The 18,722-nt window shown below is 45.8% G+C and overlaps 1 protein-coding gene across 2 annotated transcripts; it reads left to right on the top strand.

Moving 5' to 3' along the window:
- Nucleotides 1-752: 752 nt before the first annotated feature.
- LOC115393240 (cGMP-dependent protein kinase 1-like) lies at nt 753-18,722 on the top strand. Of its 2 annotated transcripts, XM_030098121.1 has the most exons (18): nt 753-1,098; nt 4,990-5,156; nt 8,445-8,558; nt 9,605-9,710; nt 10,050-10,113; nt 10,203-10,280; nt 10,352-10,446; nt 11,333-11,398; nt 11,640-11,714; nt 13,856-13,952; nt 14,853-14,992; nt 15,118-15,207; nt 15,405-15,546; nt 15,647-15,810; nt 15,891-16,013; nt 16,091-16,153; nt 16,239-16,305; nt 16,448-18,722. In XM_030098121.1, the coding sequence occupies exons 1-18, from the start codon at nt 779-781 to the stop codon at nt 16,544-16,546; spliced, it is 2,070 nt and encodes a 689-aa protein (XP_029953981.1). In that variant the 5' UTR covers nt 753-778; the 3' UTR covers nt 16,547-18,722. The 2 variants fall into 2 exon arrangements, with proteins under 2 accessions (XP_029953981.1, XP_029953982.1); XM_030098122.1 differs by lacking the exons at nt 753-1,098; nt 4,990-5,156; nt 8,445-8,558; ... (4 more) ...; nt 11,333-11,398; nt 11,640-11,714 and adding an exon at nt 13,221-13,739.

The raw sequence follows: 18,722 nt of genomic DNA, 5'->3' as shown, positions 1-18,722 counted from the left end.
AATCAATTCTCCAAACTGCCGACGTTTCCCCCTCTCTTCCTCTGCCTTCTCCATGGATCAGATCGGGGATTCTGCAGACCTCTGGTCTCCTCTTTCCCCAGACGCATCTCCGCGATCCTTCAGGAGGATTTAAGGTCCTCTACAAGTCTGCAGCTGAAAGTGGCGCTGGTCTCTGTCCCTTCATTAAATCTGAAAATAAATAATAATAAAAAACATCTGAGAGAAAATCCGCAAGCTGAGTCTGATGTGCTCCTGAAGATTCGGAATATGGAAAATCCTCGTACATTTTAAACAGGAGGTGAAAAAACTTGAAAAATCCACACATGAACTAGAAAGATTTTGAAACTTTTAATGAATCTAAAGACATTTTGGAAGAACTTTAGGTACTCTGTTTGTTCTAGAGAATCCTTCCAGAAACATGGGTTTCAGAGGAAGGTTCATTCATGCAGATTCCTGAAGAACTTTTCCGCTACCTGGACCGCCACGTTTCTGAGGATCCCTGAAGGACTGCTGGGAATCTGGAGAGTCTAGCCTGGTGCTCCTGCAGGATCCTGACCCATGCTGGGAGATGACAGTGGACCGTAGAAGTCCTTAAAGCCTGCAGGTACCTACAGGACGCCACATAGACCCCCCAAAACCCAATGAAGTTCCCAGAAGACCTCAGCCTGGATGCATTGGAGGAGTGACACAGCCTGAAGAGGATCTTGGACAGAGTCTGACTGTTAGAAGGGTACTCCTGTCCTCAGACCTCCTGTAGGACCGGACCAGCACAGCAGCAATGGGGACCCTTCGAGACCTCCAGTACGCCCTGCAGGAGAAGATCGAGGAGCTGCGGCAGCGCGACGCCCTGATCGACGAGCTGGAGCTGGAGCTGGACCAGAAGGACGAGCTGATCCAGCGGCTGCAGAACGAGTTGGACAAGTACCGCTCGGTGATCCGGCCCGCCACGGCCCAGCAGGTCCAGGCCCAGCAGCAGAGCCTGGGCCTGCAGCCGGACCAGCACCGCAGCAAGCGGCAGGCCATCTCCGCCGAGCCCACCGCCTGCGACATCAGCCAGCTGAGCCACGTCACGCTGCCCTTCTACCCCAAGAGCCCAGAGTACGTAAGCCACAGCCTGAACCTTTTATTTTTTTAGTCTTACTTTTTACAAAGGTTTGTCTGTCAGTGCAGGTTTTTGTGGATTGGCAGGCTCTTTCAAGTCAGACTACGTGCCTTTTAGCCTGGACTGAGTCTCCTTGGCGGAACAGTCTTCATAACAATGAGTTTGACTGAAGTTGAGGTCAGTGATTAACATGAAGGCTGAGCGTAACGCAGCTAAGCCTGTGAGTCAAGACTGAGGGGGAAAAAAAGGTGTTGAACTCAATGTAAATGCCATAGTGACTGAAAAAAAACTTTTACTGGTCTGTGGCAGTACACACACACACAGCAGTGGAATTTGTGGATATTACATCCACAGGTACAGGAACAGTTAGATTCAGTTCCAGGTACAGTTTCAGCTGAAATTACGAATACGGCTGTAGTAAAAGTTAGTGGGGCTGACAGTCGGGCCTGAGTGACACCATGAAGTGGCTCCATCTGCCCGAGGAGGAGGAAGAGGAGGAGGAGCAGGAGGCTCTCTCCTTCAGGTGCTTCCTCTGAGCTCGTCATCAGCTTTCATCGGTCGGCGCTCTCACATCGCTGCCCTCATTTTAACACAATCCCAGTGGGATGAGTCACTGAAGTCTGCGCCGGGACGGCACTCTTCCTCTCAAACACTGAGGAGTTGCGTCATGCCCGATTAAAGCTCTTCTTCCACCACCTGCAGGTTTTATCTGCGCTCCGCAGAGAGTCTGACTGATCTCAGAGCAGCCAGAAGCAGACCGTGCTGATCCATAGATGTGGTGGAGCAGGCCCACCTGCACACAGTGCAGCAGAGGCAGCGCTCTGTCGCCTCCCAGTGGTGACAGTAATGTTGGCAGCAGCAATGTAGGCAAAAGTCAGGATGGGAATAAGCCTGTTAGCTGTCGGCCCTTCTGACATGACATTTGATTTGACAACTGAGGTGGGAAATAAAGCTAAAAGAGCCAAAACATCGTTGTGAAATTGATCGTTTGCTTCACTGCTTTCTTTTTGCGATACGTCGGTTGTTTGGATGTGATCAGTGTTTGACTGATGTGTCCCTCTGTGCTGATGACATGTCTGAATGTCAGCAGTCGCTCCTTAAAGTGCATCAGTCTGTTCCGTTGCGTTGACGTGTGCGTGTGTGTGTGTGGCTGCAGCAGTGATGTTGTGTATCTGTGCTTGGTTAAGCAGCAGTCGTGTGTTTGTGTTGCAGCTTCATGGTTTCAGTCTCTCTGAGCTCCGTAAAATAGAAAATGTCTTTGTGTGGAAATCTGTGGCAGCGATAACAACCAGTGTGTTGGTTTTTAATCTGTGTGGTCCTCCCACACACACACACACACACACACACACACACACACACACACACACACACACACACACACACACAAGCAGCTGACAGGGTTTCATTTACCATCCCACCACCTCTCGCTGTCAGCGTCCTGCAGCTCTGTGTGTGTGTGTGTGTTATTTTAAAACACGGAGTATTACAGTGGAGAGCGTGTGGGCTGAAAACACCCAGCAGCTCTCCTGCTGTCTGCACTGAAGCTTCACAAGCAGACGAGTTAATGACCAGCAGACGCAGAGGCTCTTATTTTGAAACAGTAAGACACAGGCAAGTTTCCTGCTGAAGATTACTGGAAAAGTTCACATTTAGGCCCCGTTTACACAGTGTTTCAAGGGCAAGCGGATTGTTTTTGCATTTTTCATTTCAGAAAACTTCCCCGTTTACACGGCAACGTTTTGAAAACGACGTCCGTTTACATGGAAACGGAGGAAACGCTGAAAACGATGCCGTCAGCATGCTAGGACATGAGATGGCGCTGTTTGTCATTTTTATTATGAAATCAAACACACATGCCTGCAGAGAACAACAGGCTGTAGACATTAACAATGGGAGCACAAGAACATACAATGGTTAGATGACCAAGTTCAATCGTTATTCCGGTCACTCAACATTAAAACTACCAACTCCAGGAGAATATAGTCACGACACATTGTTCATCTACTCACACATGTGAAGAACTATTTACTAAAGCCGTGGTGCACATGTGCGGCAGCAGCATTTCAGAAAAGTTCAATTTTCCACCCTGTTTCCATGGAAACAGAGTCCTCACATTTACGAAAAGTTCCGCCTTGGGGGCCATTTTCAAAAAGTTGCAATTTTGTGTTAACGGCTCCCCAAACACAAAGCAAGTTTTCTGTTTTCACTTGGAAATGCTGCACTGTAAACTGCTTTAGCTTTATTGAAAAATAAAACTCTTGAAACAGATCGTGAAAACGCCATTAAAACACATTAAGCAAATGTGTTGTTAAAATATAGTGTAATTGTTGAAAGCCAACTCAATAGGTAGGAAAAGAGAAATGGTGTTAGAGGCTTCTACTTCACAAGCGACAAGTCTTTTTTGTGTTATTTTACTGTTTTTATTAATTTTTATCTCCATTTGTTTTATTGTTTGTTGTTTTAATCATTACTATGTAAATTAGTTTAAGCTCTGAATGATTTTGAAGTGAAGAGAAATTAAATTGAGGGTTTTAATGTGCTGCTTCCTCCTCCTCCTCCTCCTCCTTTATCGTCTGGCAGTAAAGTTAAATGGTCATCATGACGCTCGTTTCAGTCTCTGTTCAGATAAAACTCTTCTTCTGTTCTCCGCCTCCCATGATGCCTCAGTCGCACAGACAATTGACACCATCCTCCATCAAGTCTCCGGAGTTAAAAGCACCTGTGGTTCCTCCAGTGGAAACTTCAGAAAGCTCTCCAACCACGTTTTTTATTTGGAAAAGTTCCTCTGAAAGTTTGTGAAAAAAATAAGAAACACCCTGTGCTGCGGCGGGAACAAGCTCACTTTTTATTTCTGAGAGCTTGGCAGCTTAACAACTGGCTCTTCCACGGGTTCATTTCCTTCTTCATGTGAACGGTTTGGCTCCTTTATTGGCTTTGGAGCTTCGAAGTTCCCCAGCGATCAATTCTTGGTCTTCCACTCATTGTACTGGATCCACTCTGAACAGATCGGTCAGTCTGCACCTACCTGATGTAGATTTTTACCTCTCTTTGATTTTTTTGTACTTTTTAACATCTATACCAAAAAACAACTTATTCCCTTTATTCCATAGCGAAATGATGCCTTCAGGAGGATATTACTCTGTATTTCTCTTTGTTGCCGAGGATCATAAATGCCCCGACGGCCTCTGTTTATCCTCGTCTGTTTGCTCTCTGATGCTCGTCTGGTTTCTCTGGTTCACCTGAGGTCAGAAACTCTGAGTTTATCCTGTGCGAGTCTGCAGATACAATCACTGTCACACACCCCGAGTCTCACACACCGCCGGCATCAAATCCACCTCGAACACACACCCGGAGGACTGAGCAGACTCATTACGGCTGCACATGCTGACTGAGTGATGTTAACACAAGTCATCGGGGAAGGAGACAATGCACGTTAGCGTTTTATGTGTCTGAGTTGTGCAACGAAGGCAATTAAGTTAGTTTTGAAGGCAAACTGGATCTAATTAGGTAGTTGTGAAACCAAAGCAGTTTGCCTTTGCTCTAATGAGCTAACCTTAAAGCTAACAAGTTAGTTTACCAGCTAAAGTATTTGCGTCTAAGTTCAGGAGTTAGCCTTGAAGCTAAAGGGGCTAATTAGATTAAAAAAGAAAGGAGTGTGCCATGGAAACAACGGGCTCGTTTTGATGATGAAGGAATCAGATGATTTTGAGGTTTCTCTGTTTGATGTGACTCACTCGGCCTGTGGTGAGGAGACACAGGCAGATTTTATCCTCCTCTGCAGGTCAGCGGCTAACGCTAGCGTAAATGCAAACTCCATCAGGCCTCAGTCAAAGTTCTTTGGCAGGGAAATGTTTCTCCCTCTGAACCGCGGTGTCTCCTCTGGGCAGATCGAAGGAGCTGATAAAGGACGCCATCCTGGACAACGACTTCATGAAGAACCTGGAGCTCTCTCAGATCCAGGAGATCGTGGACTGCATGTACCCGGTGGATTATGGGAAAGACGCCTGCATCATCCGAGAGGGCGACGTGGGCTCGCTGGTGTTCGTGATGGAAGGTGAGGAGCCGCTGAAGCTTTGAACCACAGATATTAAGCAGCTTCACATTCACATTTAAAGAGAAATCACAATACGTTTCCTTGGTAACTGTGTGTGTGTGTGTGTGTGTGTGTATATATGTGTGAGATTTGTGTGTTATATAAGCAGCCTGTTTAGTAACATGAGTCTCCTACTGAATACAGCTGGATATCTTCTTAACAGCTTCAGTCAATACACACACACCCACACAGGGATGTAGAGGTCAAACTAATGCTAACATGCTAGCAGGCTAACAGCGTCTGCATGCCGGCTGCAGCTGGTCTGATCGAGGACTCACATCCTCCTGATCGGGAATCAAAACGCTGTTTGCAGCATCACCGTCACAACCAGATCCCAAACCACTTTCTCAACTTAAACAATGCGTGTTAAACCGGTAAGATCCCCACGATTCAGCTGGATTGTGTTGTATTGCCGTCGAGTTTGGCGGGGAGAAGCTGGCAGTGGATGAAAGTCCTTCACTCTGTGGGAAATCAGCAGGAAGCGGCGCAGCGCTGCAGCTTCGTGTCACAGCCACCAGTGTGAAGCTGACACAGAGCAGCACACTCATTATCTGCAGGCCAAATTAAAATGTTTTCTTAGTTTCTGTACTTGTTGCATCACGTCTGCTGTCTTGTGGCTAACGGGGTAACTTTAAAGCTTCCGGCTGCCCACACAGACGCCCTGCTAATGAGGAGGACACACACACACACACACACACACACACGGGTGTCTTTGTGGGTTTTTTTTTTTTAAATAAAAGAGCAGTGGCGTTCGGTCTGAACGCCTTTAACAACCAGTGAAACCACCTGCTGCTTTGAAATGTGGGAAACCTGACTCAAGTTTTCACAGAGCTGAGAGAACATACAAACAGCAGAAAAGGAACAAACAAACAAGAGAGAGAGAGAGAGAGAGAGAGAGAGAGAGAGAATATACAGGGATCAGTTCAGACTCAAGTGTAATGGAAGAGATGGAGAATGTTTGGAAATGTTTCAGTTACTGAGAAATAAAAACAGCAGAGAATGTGTCTAAATATAATGACAGGAGGTAATCCCTAAAAAGAACATTTCTGTGTGTGTGTGTGTGTGTGTGTGTGTGTGTGTGTGTGTGTGTGTTGTGTTTGCCATAATGAGAAGAGCTGGTGCATCTGTTTCTTCGGCCAAACAGAGAATTAATGAACCACACACACACACACACACACACACACACACACACACACACACACACACACACACACACACACACACACACAGTGAGAGCTCTCTGGTAAATGTGGTTGTCATGGTAACGTGTTTCAGTGTTTTCACAGTTTGTGAATTTTTTGGAATTTTTACAGATTTTATTTTTAAAAAGACCATAAAACCAGAGGAAGAGGAGGGGAGACGCAGGGATATATAGATAGAACCCTGTGAACTGAAGAGAAGAGACGGAAACACAGATGGATGCAAGAAAAGGAATGAAGAGGGAAAGTAAAGTGGACAAATATTAAAAACAAAGAAAGTTCGAAGCAGAAGAGCTGTGCTTAAAAGCAAGATGAAGATGGTCAAAATGAATAGGGAAGACAAATTTGGAAGTTAAACCAAGTCGTCAGTGCACTGAGCGCAAACAAAAGTTATTTGAAACAAATGGAATTTAGAAGAAAAGTCAATGAGAGACTCCAATAAAACAATGAGCAAGAAAGACATTGAAGGTTTGATTGGTCTCACTTTAAAATATGTTCCAACAGTAATGCCTTTAAACTTTTTTTTGAAACGTAATTTTCAAAAGTAAACATTTAAATGAAAATTGAATGACAACATAATCATCCTACTTCAATAGATTGATCAAATGTTTGATTTTTAATAGCTAGGTAACGTGCTCTACACATTACATTAGTTCAATGAAGGAAAAAAATCTTCCCTGTTGGTGACTCTCAGGAATCCAACACTGGCCCCTTGTCAGAAAGCTCTTTCTCTTGTTAATATTTGTCATTAATTGTTAGAGCTGTAAAGCCTCTTTATAGTTCTCCTTCCATTGCTGCTGTCATCTTTACATCATCCACTAGAGGGAGACTTATTTTTATGTGTGTTCATTTCTCCAATGAAAAAACTGATTAAATGTCTTAAGAAAGAAAAAAAAAAGAATGTTTCATGTCACGCCCTCACTAACACCTGAAATGTTCACTTAGTTTTTACTGAACAAACATGCAAAATGAATTAAACAAAAAGTAAAACTGTTCCTCCCCCCCTCGGCTCTCCTCTTCCTGCTGATGCCTCAGAGTAAAACCACACATCGCTCTCGTGTGTGTGTGTGTGTGTGTGTGTGTGTGTGTGTGTGTGTGTGTGCGTGTGTGTGTGTTGAAGTTAATGATCATTACAATTAGCAATCACAACAGCAGATCCTGTTTGTGTTTATCTCACCATTCCCCATAATGATCCCCACCATCTGGTGTGTGTGTGTGTGTGTGTGTGTGTGTGTGTGTGTGTGTGTGTGTGTGTGTGTGTGTGTGTGTGTGTGTGTGTGTGTGTAATGATGATAATGATATCTCTGGTTGTTTCTATGTGACTGTAAACATCAGCAGAAACAAACTGTGTCTTGAAAACCTGAAACATAGTAATAACTCCTGTGTGTTCTGTCCATGTGTGACCTGCAGGTGACGCCACCACACAGTGAGTGGACGACGAGAGGCCGAATTACCTGTCATTTCATTGATCTGCAACCTTGTTAACAGTTTAGAAAATACCAAGAGGCCACAATGTTACAATGTGTACAATGTTCACAGCTGCTCTAGAGATAGATGGAGCGGAACGGTTAATGAGCTAAACCTGGTGAAGATCGAGATTCCCTCGACTTGCTCTGCAGCTGCGACGAAAACTGTTGAACAATGATTGACTGCCTGTCTGGGCGTGTTGTCGTGATTGATGCCAGCTGTAACAGACGTGACTGATGCAGGCGTGTAGTGGAGGTGTGTTTTCTGATCCGCGTGACATTTTGTCCGTCCTGCGGTTTGAATCCGTCTTCATCGATGACACTTCGAAATGTCACAAAGTCTAAAGGCCAAACACACACGCCGAAACTCAGGAAGCACGAACCAACTCTTTGTGTGTGTGTGTGTGTGTGTGTGTGTGTGTGTGTGTGTGTGTGTCAGTGACTCAGCTTTGTTTTTCTGCTGATGACAGCCGACGAGCTTTGATATGTGAAGTTTTCGTTTCCACTCAACGTGAACCCGTTAATAGCTGCCTGACTACGCCTCCCATGATGCACCTGTTCATTGAACTCTGTGTGTGTCCTAGAGGGGAAGGTGGAGGTGACCAAGGAGGGGATGAAGCTGTGCACCATGGGACCAGGAAGAGTGTTTGGGGAGCTTGCCATCCTCTACAACTGTACACGCACAGCCACCGTCAGGAGTGAGTATCCATGCGCACGCACACACACATGCGCGTGCATTTTTTTTTTTTTTTGTTTGGACTTCCTGGTACAGTCGTCACTCTGCAGCGTTGCCAGGCAGCAGCCTCCGTTCCAGCCAATCATCTTTGTTTTCGTTGGAGAGGCCGAGTTTCCGGTTTCTCGTTATCTCCACGGCAACGAGGAGCTGCAGCTGGAGCAGCCGGCGTCGTCCACACAGCTGCAGTGAGCTAATGACACGTTCCTGATCAAACTGTTGGCCAGCAACACGACACCAGTCAACAACCTCAGAGCAGTGACACAACAACATGTTGTGAACATCACAACTCAAAAGCACAACAAAAAAAATACTGAAACTAATGATGCAACAGTACACTACAACTGCAACAAAAATGCAATAATCCATTCAGAACATTGACACAACAAACAATAAAAGAACAACAAACACTTCAGTGACAGTGATGACACCAACAGCACAAAACTAAAAAAATGCCAGACATTTAACTAAGACCATCGAGGCATCAACAGCACAAGATTACGGGGTAGTCTACCTTTGAGTTGGAATGGGTTGAGGTTGCAGTTAGTTCAGGTCTCTGTGTTGTACGGTTTCACACTCTCTCTCACCGTATTGCACAGTGTAGCATTGTGTATTACTGCAGAGTACTTTGTGGCACTGCATGGTATTGTTTAATACTGTGTAGCATCTGAGGTGCTGTTTACTTAGTAGCGTAACACTGTCAGTACTGCAATATTGTGTATTAATAGGTGGTAATTTTTACTACTATGCAGTCATGTTTAGTGATGTGAAATTTTGTGTAACACTGTACAGTAACGTGTAGTACTGCTCTCTGCATCTCGGCTCATCACACTGAAGGAATTTAGGAATCTGGGTGTCTCCACGGTAACTGCAACTTCAGGTGGATGTCTTGTAACCGTAGCAACAGTCTCAGTCTCAGGACTTTCTCTCTCTTACACTTTGTTTAGCTTAGTGTGTGTGTGTGTGTGTGTGTGTGTGTGTGTGTGTGTGTGTGTGTGTGTGTGTGTGTAGCTCTGGTACAGGTGAAGCTGTGGGCCATCGACCGCCAGTGTTTCCAGACCATCATGATGAGAACCGGACTCATCAAACACGCAGAATACATGGACTTCCTGAAGAGGTGAAGAGACCACTGAGCTTTGTTTCACATCTGTAACACATCTGTATCACCCGACTGACAATCTGTCAATGAACGCCACACTGCTGACGTCTGCACACACCCCTGTCCTGATCATGGACCAGTGTGGACCTGGTTTTGACTGGTTTTGGGCATTATGCTTTTGGACTGCTATTTTACAGGGTTTTTTTTTAAAGTGGTTTTAAACTACAGTAAAACTTTTTTCTTCCTTTTTTAAATTTTTTTGGGTTGGTATATGATGAGTTTTTGCATATTTTCTTGAACTTATTTACTGAATGAGAAAATAACGGTATAATGTAAATAAATTGTTTGTGCGCGCAGTGTTCCGTCTTTCCAGGGCCTCCCAGAGGAGACCCTCAGTAAGCTGGCGGATGTCATGGAGGAGGTGAGTCTGCCCCCCGCCCAATCAGGTGCCCGTCCTTCGTTCTTCGCTTGTCTTCTGTGGTGGAATGAGACACTTTCCTCTGTGTTCAGACTCATTATGAGGACGGCGACTACATCATCCGACAGGGAGCCCGAGGAGACACCTTCTTCATCATCAGCAAGGGACAGGTGGGTCCTCCTCTCATCCATCGATCGGCCGACTCATCTGGATTATCAACACTTATCTCAAATCTCCACAGGTCAGCGTCACTCAGGGCGACGCGGCCAATCAGGAAACGATACACCTGAGGGAGCTCGGCAGGGGGGACTGGTTTGGAGAGAGAGCGCTGCAGGGGTGAGATCACGTGGACCCATGAAACCGACGCCACAATGCACTGGAACCCTGAAACCCTAAAACCGAACTGTGAAACTTTAACCTGCAGTACCGCCCTCACCCAGCAGGTGGTACCACGCTTCCTTGTTTCAATTCATTCATTATCAAAATACCAAATTTTGGTCATCCTCTCGGTTTTCCACGCCCAGGTGAAAATGAAAATGCTACGTCTTTCCTCTGAATGCAAACATCGACCACAAGAATTACTTCTGTTTGAACCACTGCTCCCTCTGCATTTACCAATTTGTAGAGACCAGACAGATGAAAACACACTGACGTTTGTGGAGAGCCTTCACATGTCACATGTTAAAAACATGTGACAGCAGGCGCTAAAAACTGAGACGCACTTGAACACACCACATGACCTTGCATGGGCCTCTTATGGCCAGGTGAAAACAGCTCCTGTGTTCAGGTCTTGCTTCATGTGCTGCAGTTTGTCGGTTTGAAGTGCGATTCCATGTTCTGTCCTCCGGGGAGCGCCGCCGAGGTGTGTTTGAGCCGTGTTTATCACACTCTGTGAGGACCAAGATGAAGCATGAGTGTTCTCGTTACTCAGATTGGAAAAAAAAGGAACATGTCTTCATGCAAACATCAAATGTGAGAGTTTAATTGACCTTGAAACACTGAAAATGTTCCAAATAAGCAGTTGAGTCATCAAAATGTTTGTCCTGGTTCCAGAGTCCCAGCGTGGCTCCTCGTGGACAGAGCCATCAATTGAAAGTCAGCCGCCTCCGTTTTCAAGTTCCCACCAAAACACTGAGATGAAGAAGTTGGATTTATACTGTGTGATGGAGAGCTGTGAGCATCACAGCTGCTAATTCATGTGTGTGTCTGTGTGTGTCCACAGGGAGGATGTGAGGACGGCGAACGTGGTTGCTGCAGGCTTGGTCACTTGTCTGGTCATCGACAGAGAGTGAGCGTCTTTAGATCTGAGAGCTCAGTCTGGTTTAGTTCAAGCTGCTGCTGCCCTCTGCTGGCTGTGGACTGCACACACACACACACACACACACACACACACACACACACACACACACACACACACACACTTAAAGAAAAAAAAACAGTTGGTCTGATGTCTATGCATTTTTATATTTTTTGAAAGACAGTATGTTTAAAGCAGTGTTTTGATTGGTTGCTTTCTACTCCCTCCTCAGCTCATTCAAGCATCTGATTGGTGGACTGGACGACGTCTCAAATAAAGGCTACGAGGACGCCGAGCTGAAGGCCAAGTGAGTCAAACACACACACACACACACACACACACACACACACACACACACACACACACACACACACACTTCAGTGGGTCAGTTACTTGATAGTGTGTGTGTGTGTATATGTCATATGACACACCAGGTGTCTACCTGTCAATCACGGCCGTTGCCACGGTAACAGTAAACAGTAAACATGTTTGTGTTGATCTTCTCCTGTTTCACATCTTTCACTCAAACATGTGAAAATAAAGCAAAGTACGACCATATTGTCGAAGTTGTGTAAATGCTTGATTAATTTAAGTGTGAATCATATTCACTTCAATGTGCACCATCATTAAAACGTTCATCTTATTTAATTGAAGCCTTTTCTCCATTGAACACATTCAGTAGAACTCAGACTATCTCTTTATCAGATACAAGTGTTGAACATCTGAGAGATAACATCTCCCATCTTGTCTTTCATGTCACAACACATGTAACTCGGGGTCAAAGTGTTGTTGTACCGCAGGAATCGAACTGTTAATCCCTTTCTCACCATTACGCACTAATTTTAGACTGAAACACCAGAAGAGCTCAGCTTCCAGGAAAGGAGGTGGAGGAGAAGGAGAGGGCGGGGCTGGGGAGAGAGAGAGGGGAGGAGAGGAAGGAGGAGTGGAAGCCACTTTGATGTCAGCGTGGAACACGTCTGGAACCAGTTTGTCAGCCTGAAAACATTTTACCATTGAAACATCCGTTTGAAACTGGTTCTTGTCAGCTTGAAACCACTTTGTAACCAGATGAACATCAGGTTGAAACCAGGTTGACAACAGTGTGAAAACAGTTTGAAAATTGCAGTTTTGATGACAGTCGACTGCCGACACATTACAGTCCTCCTAATCTCAAATCTCAAAAACTTCAGACCTTCAGATGTGAACAATTAGAGGAGAAGTGATGTTTTCCAACATTAAAATCGGTTTACATTTGAACGATTCTCCCCTGCTGGTGGAAGTTCTGCTGCACTGTGGCTCTTTGCTTTGAGGATGCATGTCAACAGTGAACACAGTTCTGGTGTCACGCCTGTTCAGTTCAGACCCATTTTCAGATCTGTCTTCTTTTTTCTGGAACATTTTGCATAACTTTCAACCTGATTTTGGACTCAGTGGTCCGTCTTGATGGGGATCAGGTTGGCAGGTTTTAGAGAAGTGGGCCGCCGCTGAAGTGGAGACTTGGTGAAGGCCACAGGCTGCTGTAAGTAGTAAATGGTGGACAGTAGTACGATGAGAGCAGACCTGATGGTGTCTGGTGGCTTCCAGGTCAGGACAGAGTGTCCTTCAGCCTCTTGACTCTTCGTTAAATAACCGCGCAGCGTTTATGGACTCAACCTCCCAGCTATGTTTCCACCTGCTAAAAATACAGCCGCTGCCGCCCGGGGCCAACCTCCCGGGTGGTATTTCACCCTGCGGGATGCAGACGGAGCAGACGAGCTCCTGAGGAGAACAGGACCGGCCTCCTGCAGGTTTCCCTCCTCTGGACCTCCTCCAAACGCACACACACTCACACAGACCCGGCCAGTTCCCCTCGTCTCTCCCGTCTGACCTTCATGCACACAGAGCTGGAGGATCTGGATTATCTGGAGGATCTGGCAGCCTCACCTCACCGCCAGCACCGGCTCACCCCGACGCCCCCGGTCCTGCAGCGCCGCGCCGGCCCGCACCATGTGAACCCGAAGCGGAGCTCCTCTTTTCAGACACTTCTCTTACGAACGCTCTGCCGAACCTTCTCCTGAGGAGTTTTGGACGTGTGTTTTGAAGGACAGGTCAGTCTTCACAGACTCGACTTCAGTTCATTCGTCCAAATCACCCGTCGACTCGTTCCCGGATCAAACACACCTCAGGCCAGTGTGTGAAGCTCGGATATGAGGGAGCTGCTTAACGTCCCTGTGAGGCGGCAGCGGGAGCGTCTCACCAGCCTCCCCTCTACTCCCTCCTCCTTCCCCATCACCTCTTTCTCCATCCAAACCTCTAAGAAGTTCCCCTTTTTCCACGTGGTGAAATGCTGCAGGTATGACTGGACCCGTTTGCAGCTGATCCTCGGGCTCCTCAGTGAGTGTTTTACATGTTTGTATTTGCTTGATGACACCTTGTCTTTTTTTTTTTTTGCCTTTTATCTTTCTTTAGATACGAAGCTGAGAATGCCTTCTTCTCCAGCCTGAAGCTGACCGACTTCAACATCATCGACACGCTGGGGGTCGGAGGCTTTGGACGGGTTGAGCTGGTACGATCACGTTTCACTGAACCAGATTCAGAAGCAATCTGGAACAAGTCCGATATTTACCAACCTGCCAAATGAAAATGTTCTTATCTAGCAGCTTGAAACCAGTGAGACACCTGCTAGAATATTTTTTTGATTCCATGTTTATGTAAACTTTACATCGTCGTAAAACCTTCAGACATAAAGATCCTTTCATAGTTCAAAAGCCTCAATAAGCAGATGATGTCAACAGTGAGGCAGTGGGCGGGGCCTGTCGGTGCCAGGGCCAGGAGGCGTGGCTAGGAGGGTACTGAAGGTCAGAAGGGAAGCCCTGTGGAGGGTTTGCCCATAAATAGGCGGGGGTCCCGGCGGAGGGGGTCCCGGCCGGCCTGGGAAGTATTTTTAGAGCGAGGCTGATGTCAGAGGAGCAAAGTGACTCCTGACAGGCTGACGCAGTCCCACAGTCATGTGATCATGTGACCGCACTTACACACATACATATATATCTATTTATGTATACATGTATACACACACACACACACACACACACACACACACACACACACACACACAGCTGTTTTCATACAGCTTGGTTTCATACCATTTTTTTTATGTTTTGAACTATTTTCAAAATTTTAATTTTAAACAATTTTTTAAAATATGTCTTTAAAACAAGTAATAATTGATGCCTGTCATTGTCTGAATATTTTCAGAATCTTTAAACTGTCCTTTACTGTTTTAAACTGTCTGTCTCCAGATGTTTAGAAAAGCTTAAAATTGACACAAGTTGTAAACTAGCTTTTTTTTTTTCTTTCTTTTTTGCCGTTTTGAACAGTTTTGGAAATTTCTAAACTATTTTAACCAGCTGAGAGCATGCGTGATCTGTGAAGCAGAACTTAATGTTCTGGTTACTTGGTGTTCCAGGTGCAGCTGAAAAACGAGGAGGCTAAAACGTTTGCCATGAAGATCCTGAAGAAACGCCACATTGTGGATACGAGGCAGCAGGAACACATCCGCTCTGAGAAGCACATCATGACCGACGCTCACTGCGACTTCATCGTCAGGTCGGCATCGTCATCGGCTCCAAGGAACAAAAACCTCTATTCTAAGAAGGAGAAGGGATGGACGGATGAGCGACAGGTCGTGTAATTTTGTGTTACGCTAACAACTCCTTGTTTTTTCCATTCAGGTTGTATCGAACATTTAAAGACAGTAAATATCTCTACATGCTGATGGAGGCATGTCTGGGAGGAGAGCTGTGGACACTCCTCAGAGACAGGTAGTCCTCCTCTCCTATCCGCTCCTTCTTTTTCTTCTTTGTTATTGTCTTCCTCCTTCTGCTGAAGGTGTATCTGAATGTTTGTGGCATTGGGATTGTATTTAATGATCAGTGGTTAAGTGTTGGACTGGGTGGGGAGAAACTGTCAAGAGACTTACCGTCTGAGGGCCGCTTCTAAATCTTTGCTCCGGTTTCAGGGGCTCATTTGAGGATTCGACGACCAGGTTCTACACAGGCTGTGTAGTCGAAGCCTTCGCCTATCTGCATGCTAAAGGCATCATCTACAGGGACCTGAAACCTGAAAACCTCATCCTGGACAGCCGAGGATACGCCAAGCTGGTACACACTACCCTCCCTCCCAATCGCTGTTCATCCTGAACTTGATCCATCAGGGTGAAGATCGGGATGATAACCCGGTCTGTTCTTCTGTCTCTTCTAGGTGGACTTTGGTTTTGCGAAGAAGATCGGTTGCTGTAAGAAGACCTGGACGTTCTGTGGGACGCCAGAGTACGTGGCTCCAGAGATCATCCTCAACAAAGGTCACGATGTCTCTGCGGACTACTGGTCTCTGGGCATCCTGATGTATGAGCTGCTGACGGGCAGGTGAGCACCTTCACAGGAAAGTTTCTAGAACTCAGCAGAGTCCAGCTTCGGTCCTTCAGCGGGTTTTTGTGTGTCTCCAGTCCTCCATTCTCAGGTCCAGATCCCATGAAGACCTACAATGTCATCCTGAGGGGCATTGACATGATCGAGTTCCCCAAGAAGATCACCAAGAACGCTGCCAACCTCATCAAGAAGCTCTGCAGGTAGGGGGCACTCTCTGCCAGCAGGTCAGTCTTCACCTGCAGGGTGGATGTTAATGTGTTGCTGTGGCGTCCAACAGAGACAATCCATCAGAGAGACTGGGAAACCTCAAGAATGGAGTCAAAGACATCCAGAAGCACAAGTGAGTGAAGTGTCTGCAGGCATTTGATGGTTTTTGTTTGGTCTGCTGCCGTTTCCCAGAGTGAAACAGACCTCTTTGTGTTCAGGTGGTTTGAAGGCTTCAACTGGGAAGGTCTGAAGAAAGGAACGTTGACTCCGCCCATCAACCCCAACGTGAGTACGAACACAACCGGTTTCATGAATTACGTACAACTCCTAAGTCCTGAATCAGTGAAGGATGATTGAACAGCTTTGAGTGACCAACAACATGCAAATATCTGACTTCTGACTTCTGACTTCATGCTCTCCTGTCCAGGTCTCCTCTCCAACCGACACCAGTAACTTCGACAGCTTCCCCGAAGACTCGGACGAACCGCCACCGGATGACAACTCAGGATGGGACTATGACTTCTGATCCCACAAAGCCTGACCCAACAGTGGAGGCAACGGCAAAGATTTTCTCGTCAGACTTCAATAGAAGTGAGCTTCCAGCCGAAGCACCTGACCTCGACAAGGCCACCTTTTCTGTAGCCACAAGTCAGAGTTGTGCAGACATGATTATTTGTTCCTGCCTACAAATCAGTCCTGAAGACTCTTTTGCATTTGAAGTTCCTTTGATTTGAGAGATTCAGGTACCATCAATAGAATCACCACAGTGACATGGGGAACTCTTCACTCTGCGATGGTCTCTCTGACCCCTGAACAAACCCGATTCCGCGTTCCACTTAAACTAAGTCGTGGATACATCCGCCAGTCAGCAGTCAGTCACATGTCACAGCCTTTCTTGATGTCCTGGCTGATGCTGCAGCACTGAGAGGTGAACTCTGACCTTCGTCGATGGCTCCAGCCTGAGATTTGATGTCTGAAATTGTCACTGAAACTACCTGAGACTAAAGCTGGTGCATCCGCAGGCGTTCGGCGAAGTCTTCACTAAGTGCTTTCAACAAGGCTCAACCTGCACCTTCTTAAACCCTGAAGGTTTAAGACACAAGGCAAGCTCCACGTCTGAAGAGGCAAACTTGAGGTCACCGTGTTGCCTTCACTTCCCTTCTCGCTTTCTGGAACTTTGGATGCAAAGACAGACGCATATAGGTGTTGGGTGTCGTAGCTGTTCTCACCCTGTGTGGATCAAAGAGGTGAACTGAACATTTCTAACCTGAATCTTTCCTTTTCTCTCACTCTTTGAGTTGTAAACCTTTGAGTGGAAGCATGAGAACACGTGTTTGTAGATATTTTCAAGACTTGCAACATGTTTTTACATTTAAACGGTTGTTCAACTTTGCTAAAAGTGCAGCGGTAGCTTTTTAATTCAACACATCAAGATCTGGACTTTCAGACATTTTTCCTCTTAAGAATCTGTGAATCAGTCCTTCATCCGGACACTGTTTGTTTCTTTATTCACCTGCAACTTTCATAAAGACAAAGTGAATTTTCCCACTGCACAGTGGAGAGCCAAGTGGAGTTAAATGCTGTGTGGAATTCAATGAGTTTCATAGGTGTTTATTGGAGACCAAATAAAATGTCTTTTTTTAAACGGTGTGAATCAGCATCACAACAAAGTTAATCAGATCAGCTGAATGACTTGTTTCTGTTTTCATCAGTCCCATGGATATAAAACATCAGATCCAACTCCACCCACTGGTCCCAGGTCACATTCAGGTCTCAGTCCAGTGGTCGGGGTATTGATGTCAGGAAGAAATGAAGGATGAAGGGCAAGGAAAGACCGAGAGCAGGACTTTTACCCTTGAGAAGTCTTAAAGTGGTTAATAAGATACTAACGAGGGTGACAGTGGGAGCAGGACTTTCACCCAGAAGACACATGATCGATTCCTGAATGGCAACGAGTACTATTACTACAGCAGAAAGTAGCATAAACAGTATGCATGACCTCTCGGTTCTTTCCATGGCAACAATTCATCAACTGTTAAAATAGGAATAAAAATGACACAGCATCACAGATTGTTTCCATTGATTGTGTGTTTGGTCACAGTTTATTGATCCCACTGGACCCAACTCATCCTCATGTGAGGGACTGATGAGAGCCGATGACAGTCACTCCAATGCTGTGAAAAGATCTGAAATATTCAGCTTACTTTAACTATTTGTGATCTGAGCTGTTTCCACACAGCTGAAAGCAGGAAGCAGAGGTGCATTCTGGGAACTCCTCGCTTCCTCTGCATGTTCACAGCGACTCCACCAGGGAGTGTGGAAACTTTGCCGTAGTGTGCAGTTTAAGACGTGGCTCTGATGTCTAAATGTGTATTTCTGCTGTAAATCGTGGCCTTTTTTTCGACTGCAGTCTCTTTGGGCTCTGAAGCTTTTGTATCTGACTTTTGTACAAAGAGTGGCGATTGTGTGCATGAAAACAGTGGTAAACAGTTTATTGACACGTTTGGACCAGAGGGAGAAATCTGTGTTTATAGCTGTGATGATTATTTTTGTGGTTGTAGATCGTGTTTGTATATATTTGGGTAAAAAAGTTCTTACTGATTTCAGTGGTTGTAGCTCTGCGTTCACAAAGCTTTATGCTCACGACTGTTATGAAGTGAAACCGTTTCACCAAAGCAGCTCCAATTAAAACATTTTAAAGT

Source organism: Salarias fasciatus, chromosome 8 (assembly GCF_902148845.1).
Source record: "Salarias fasciatus chromosome 8, fSalaFa1.1, whole genome shotgun sequence".
Taxonomy (NCBI): Eukaryota; Metazoa; Chordata; class Actinopteri; order Blenniiformes; family Blenniidae; genus Salarias; species Salarias fasciatus.
This window is presented reverse-complemented; position numbering and strand designations above follow the sequence as displayed.

Excerpts from the sequence above, each read along its gene's own strand:
- LOC115393240 (XM_030098121.1), top strand. The coding sequence starts at position 779 with ATGGGGACCCTTCGAGACCTCCAGTACGCCCTGCAGGAGAAGATCGAG. Across the intron at positions 11,715-13,855 it reads GACGCCGAGCTGAAGGCCAA|ATACGAAGCTGAGAATGCCT; the intron begins GTGAGTCAAACA and ends ATCTTTCTTTAG. Across the intron at positions 14,993-15,117 it reads CACTGCGACTTCATCGTCAG|GTTGTATCGAACATTTAAAG; the intron begins GTCGGCATCGTC and ends TTTTCCATTCAG.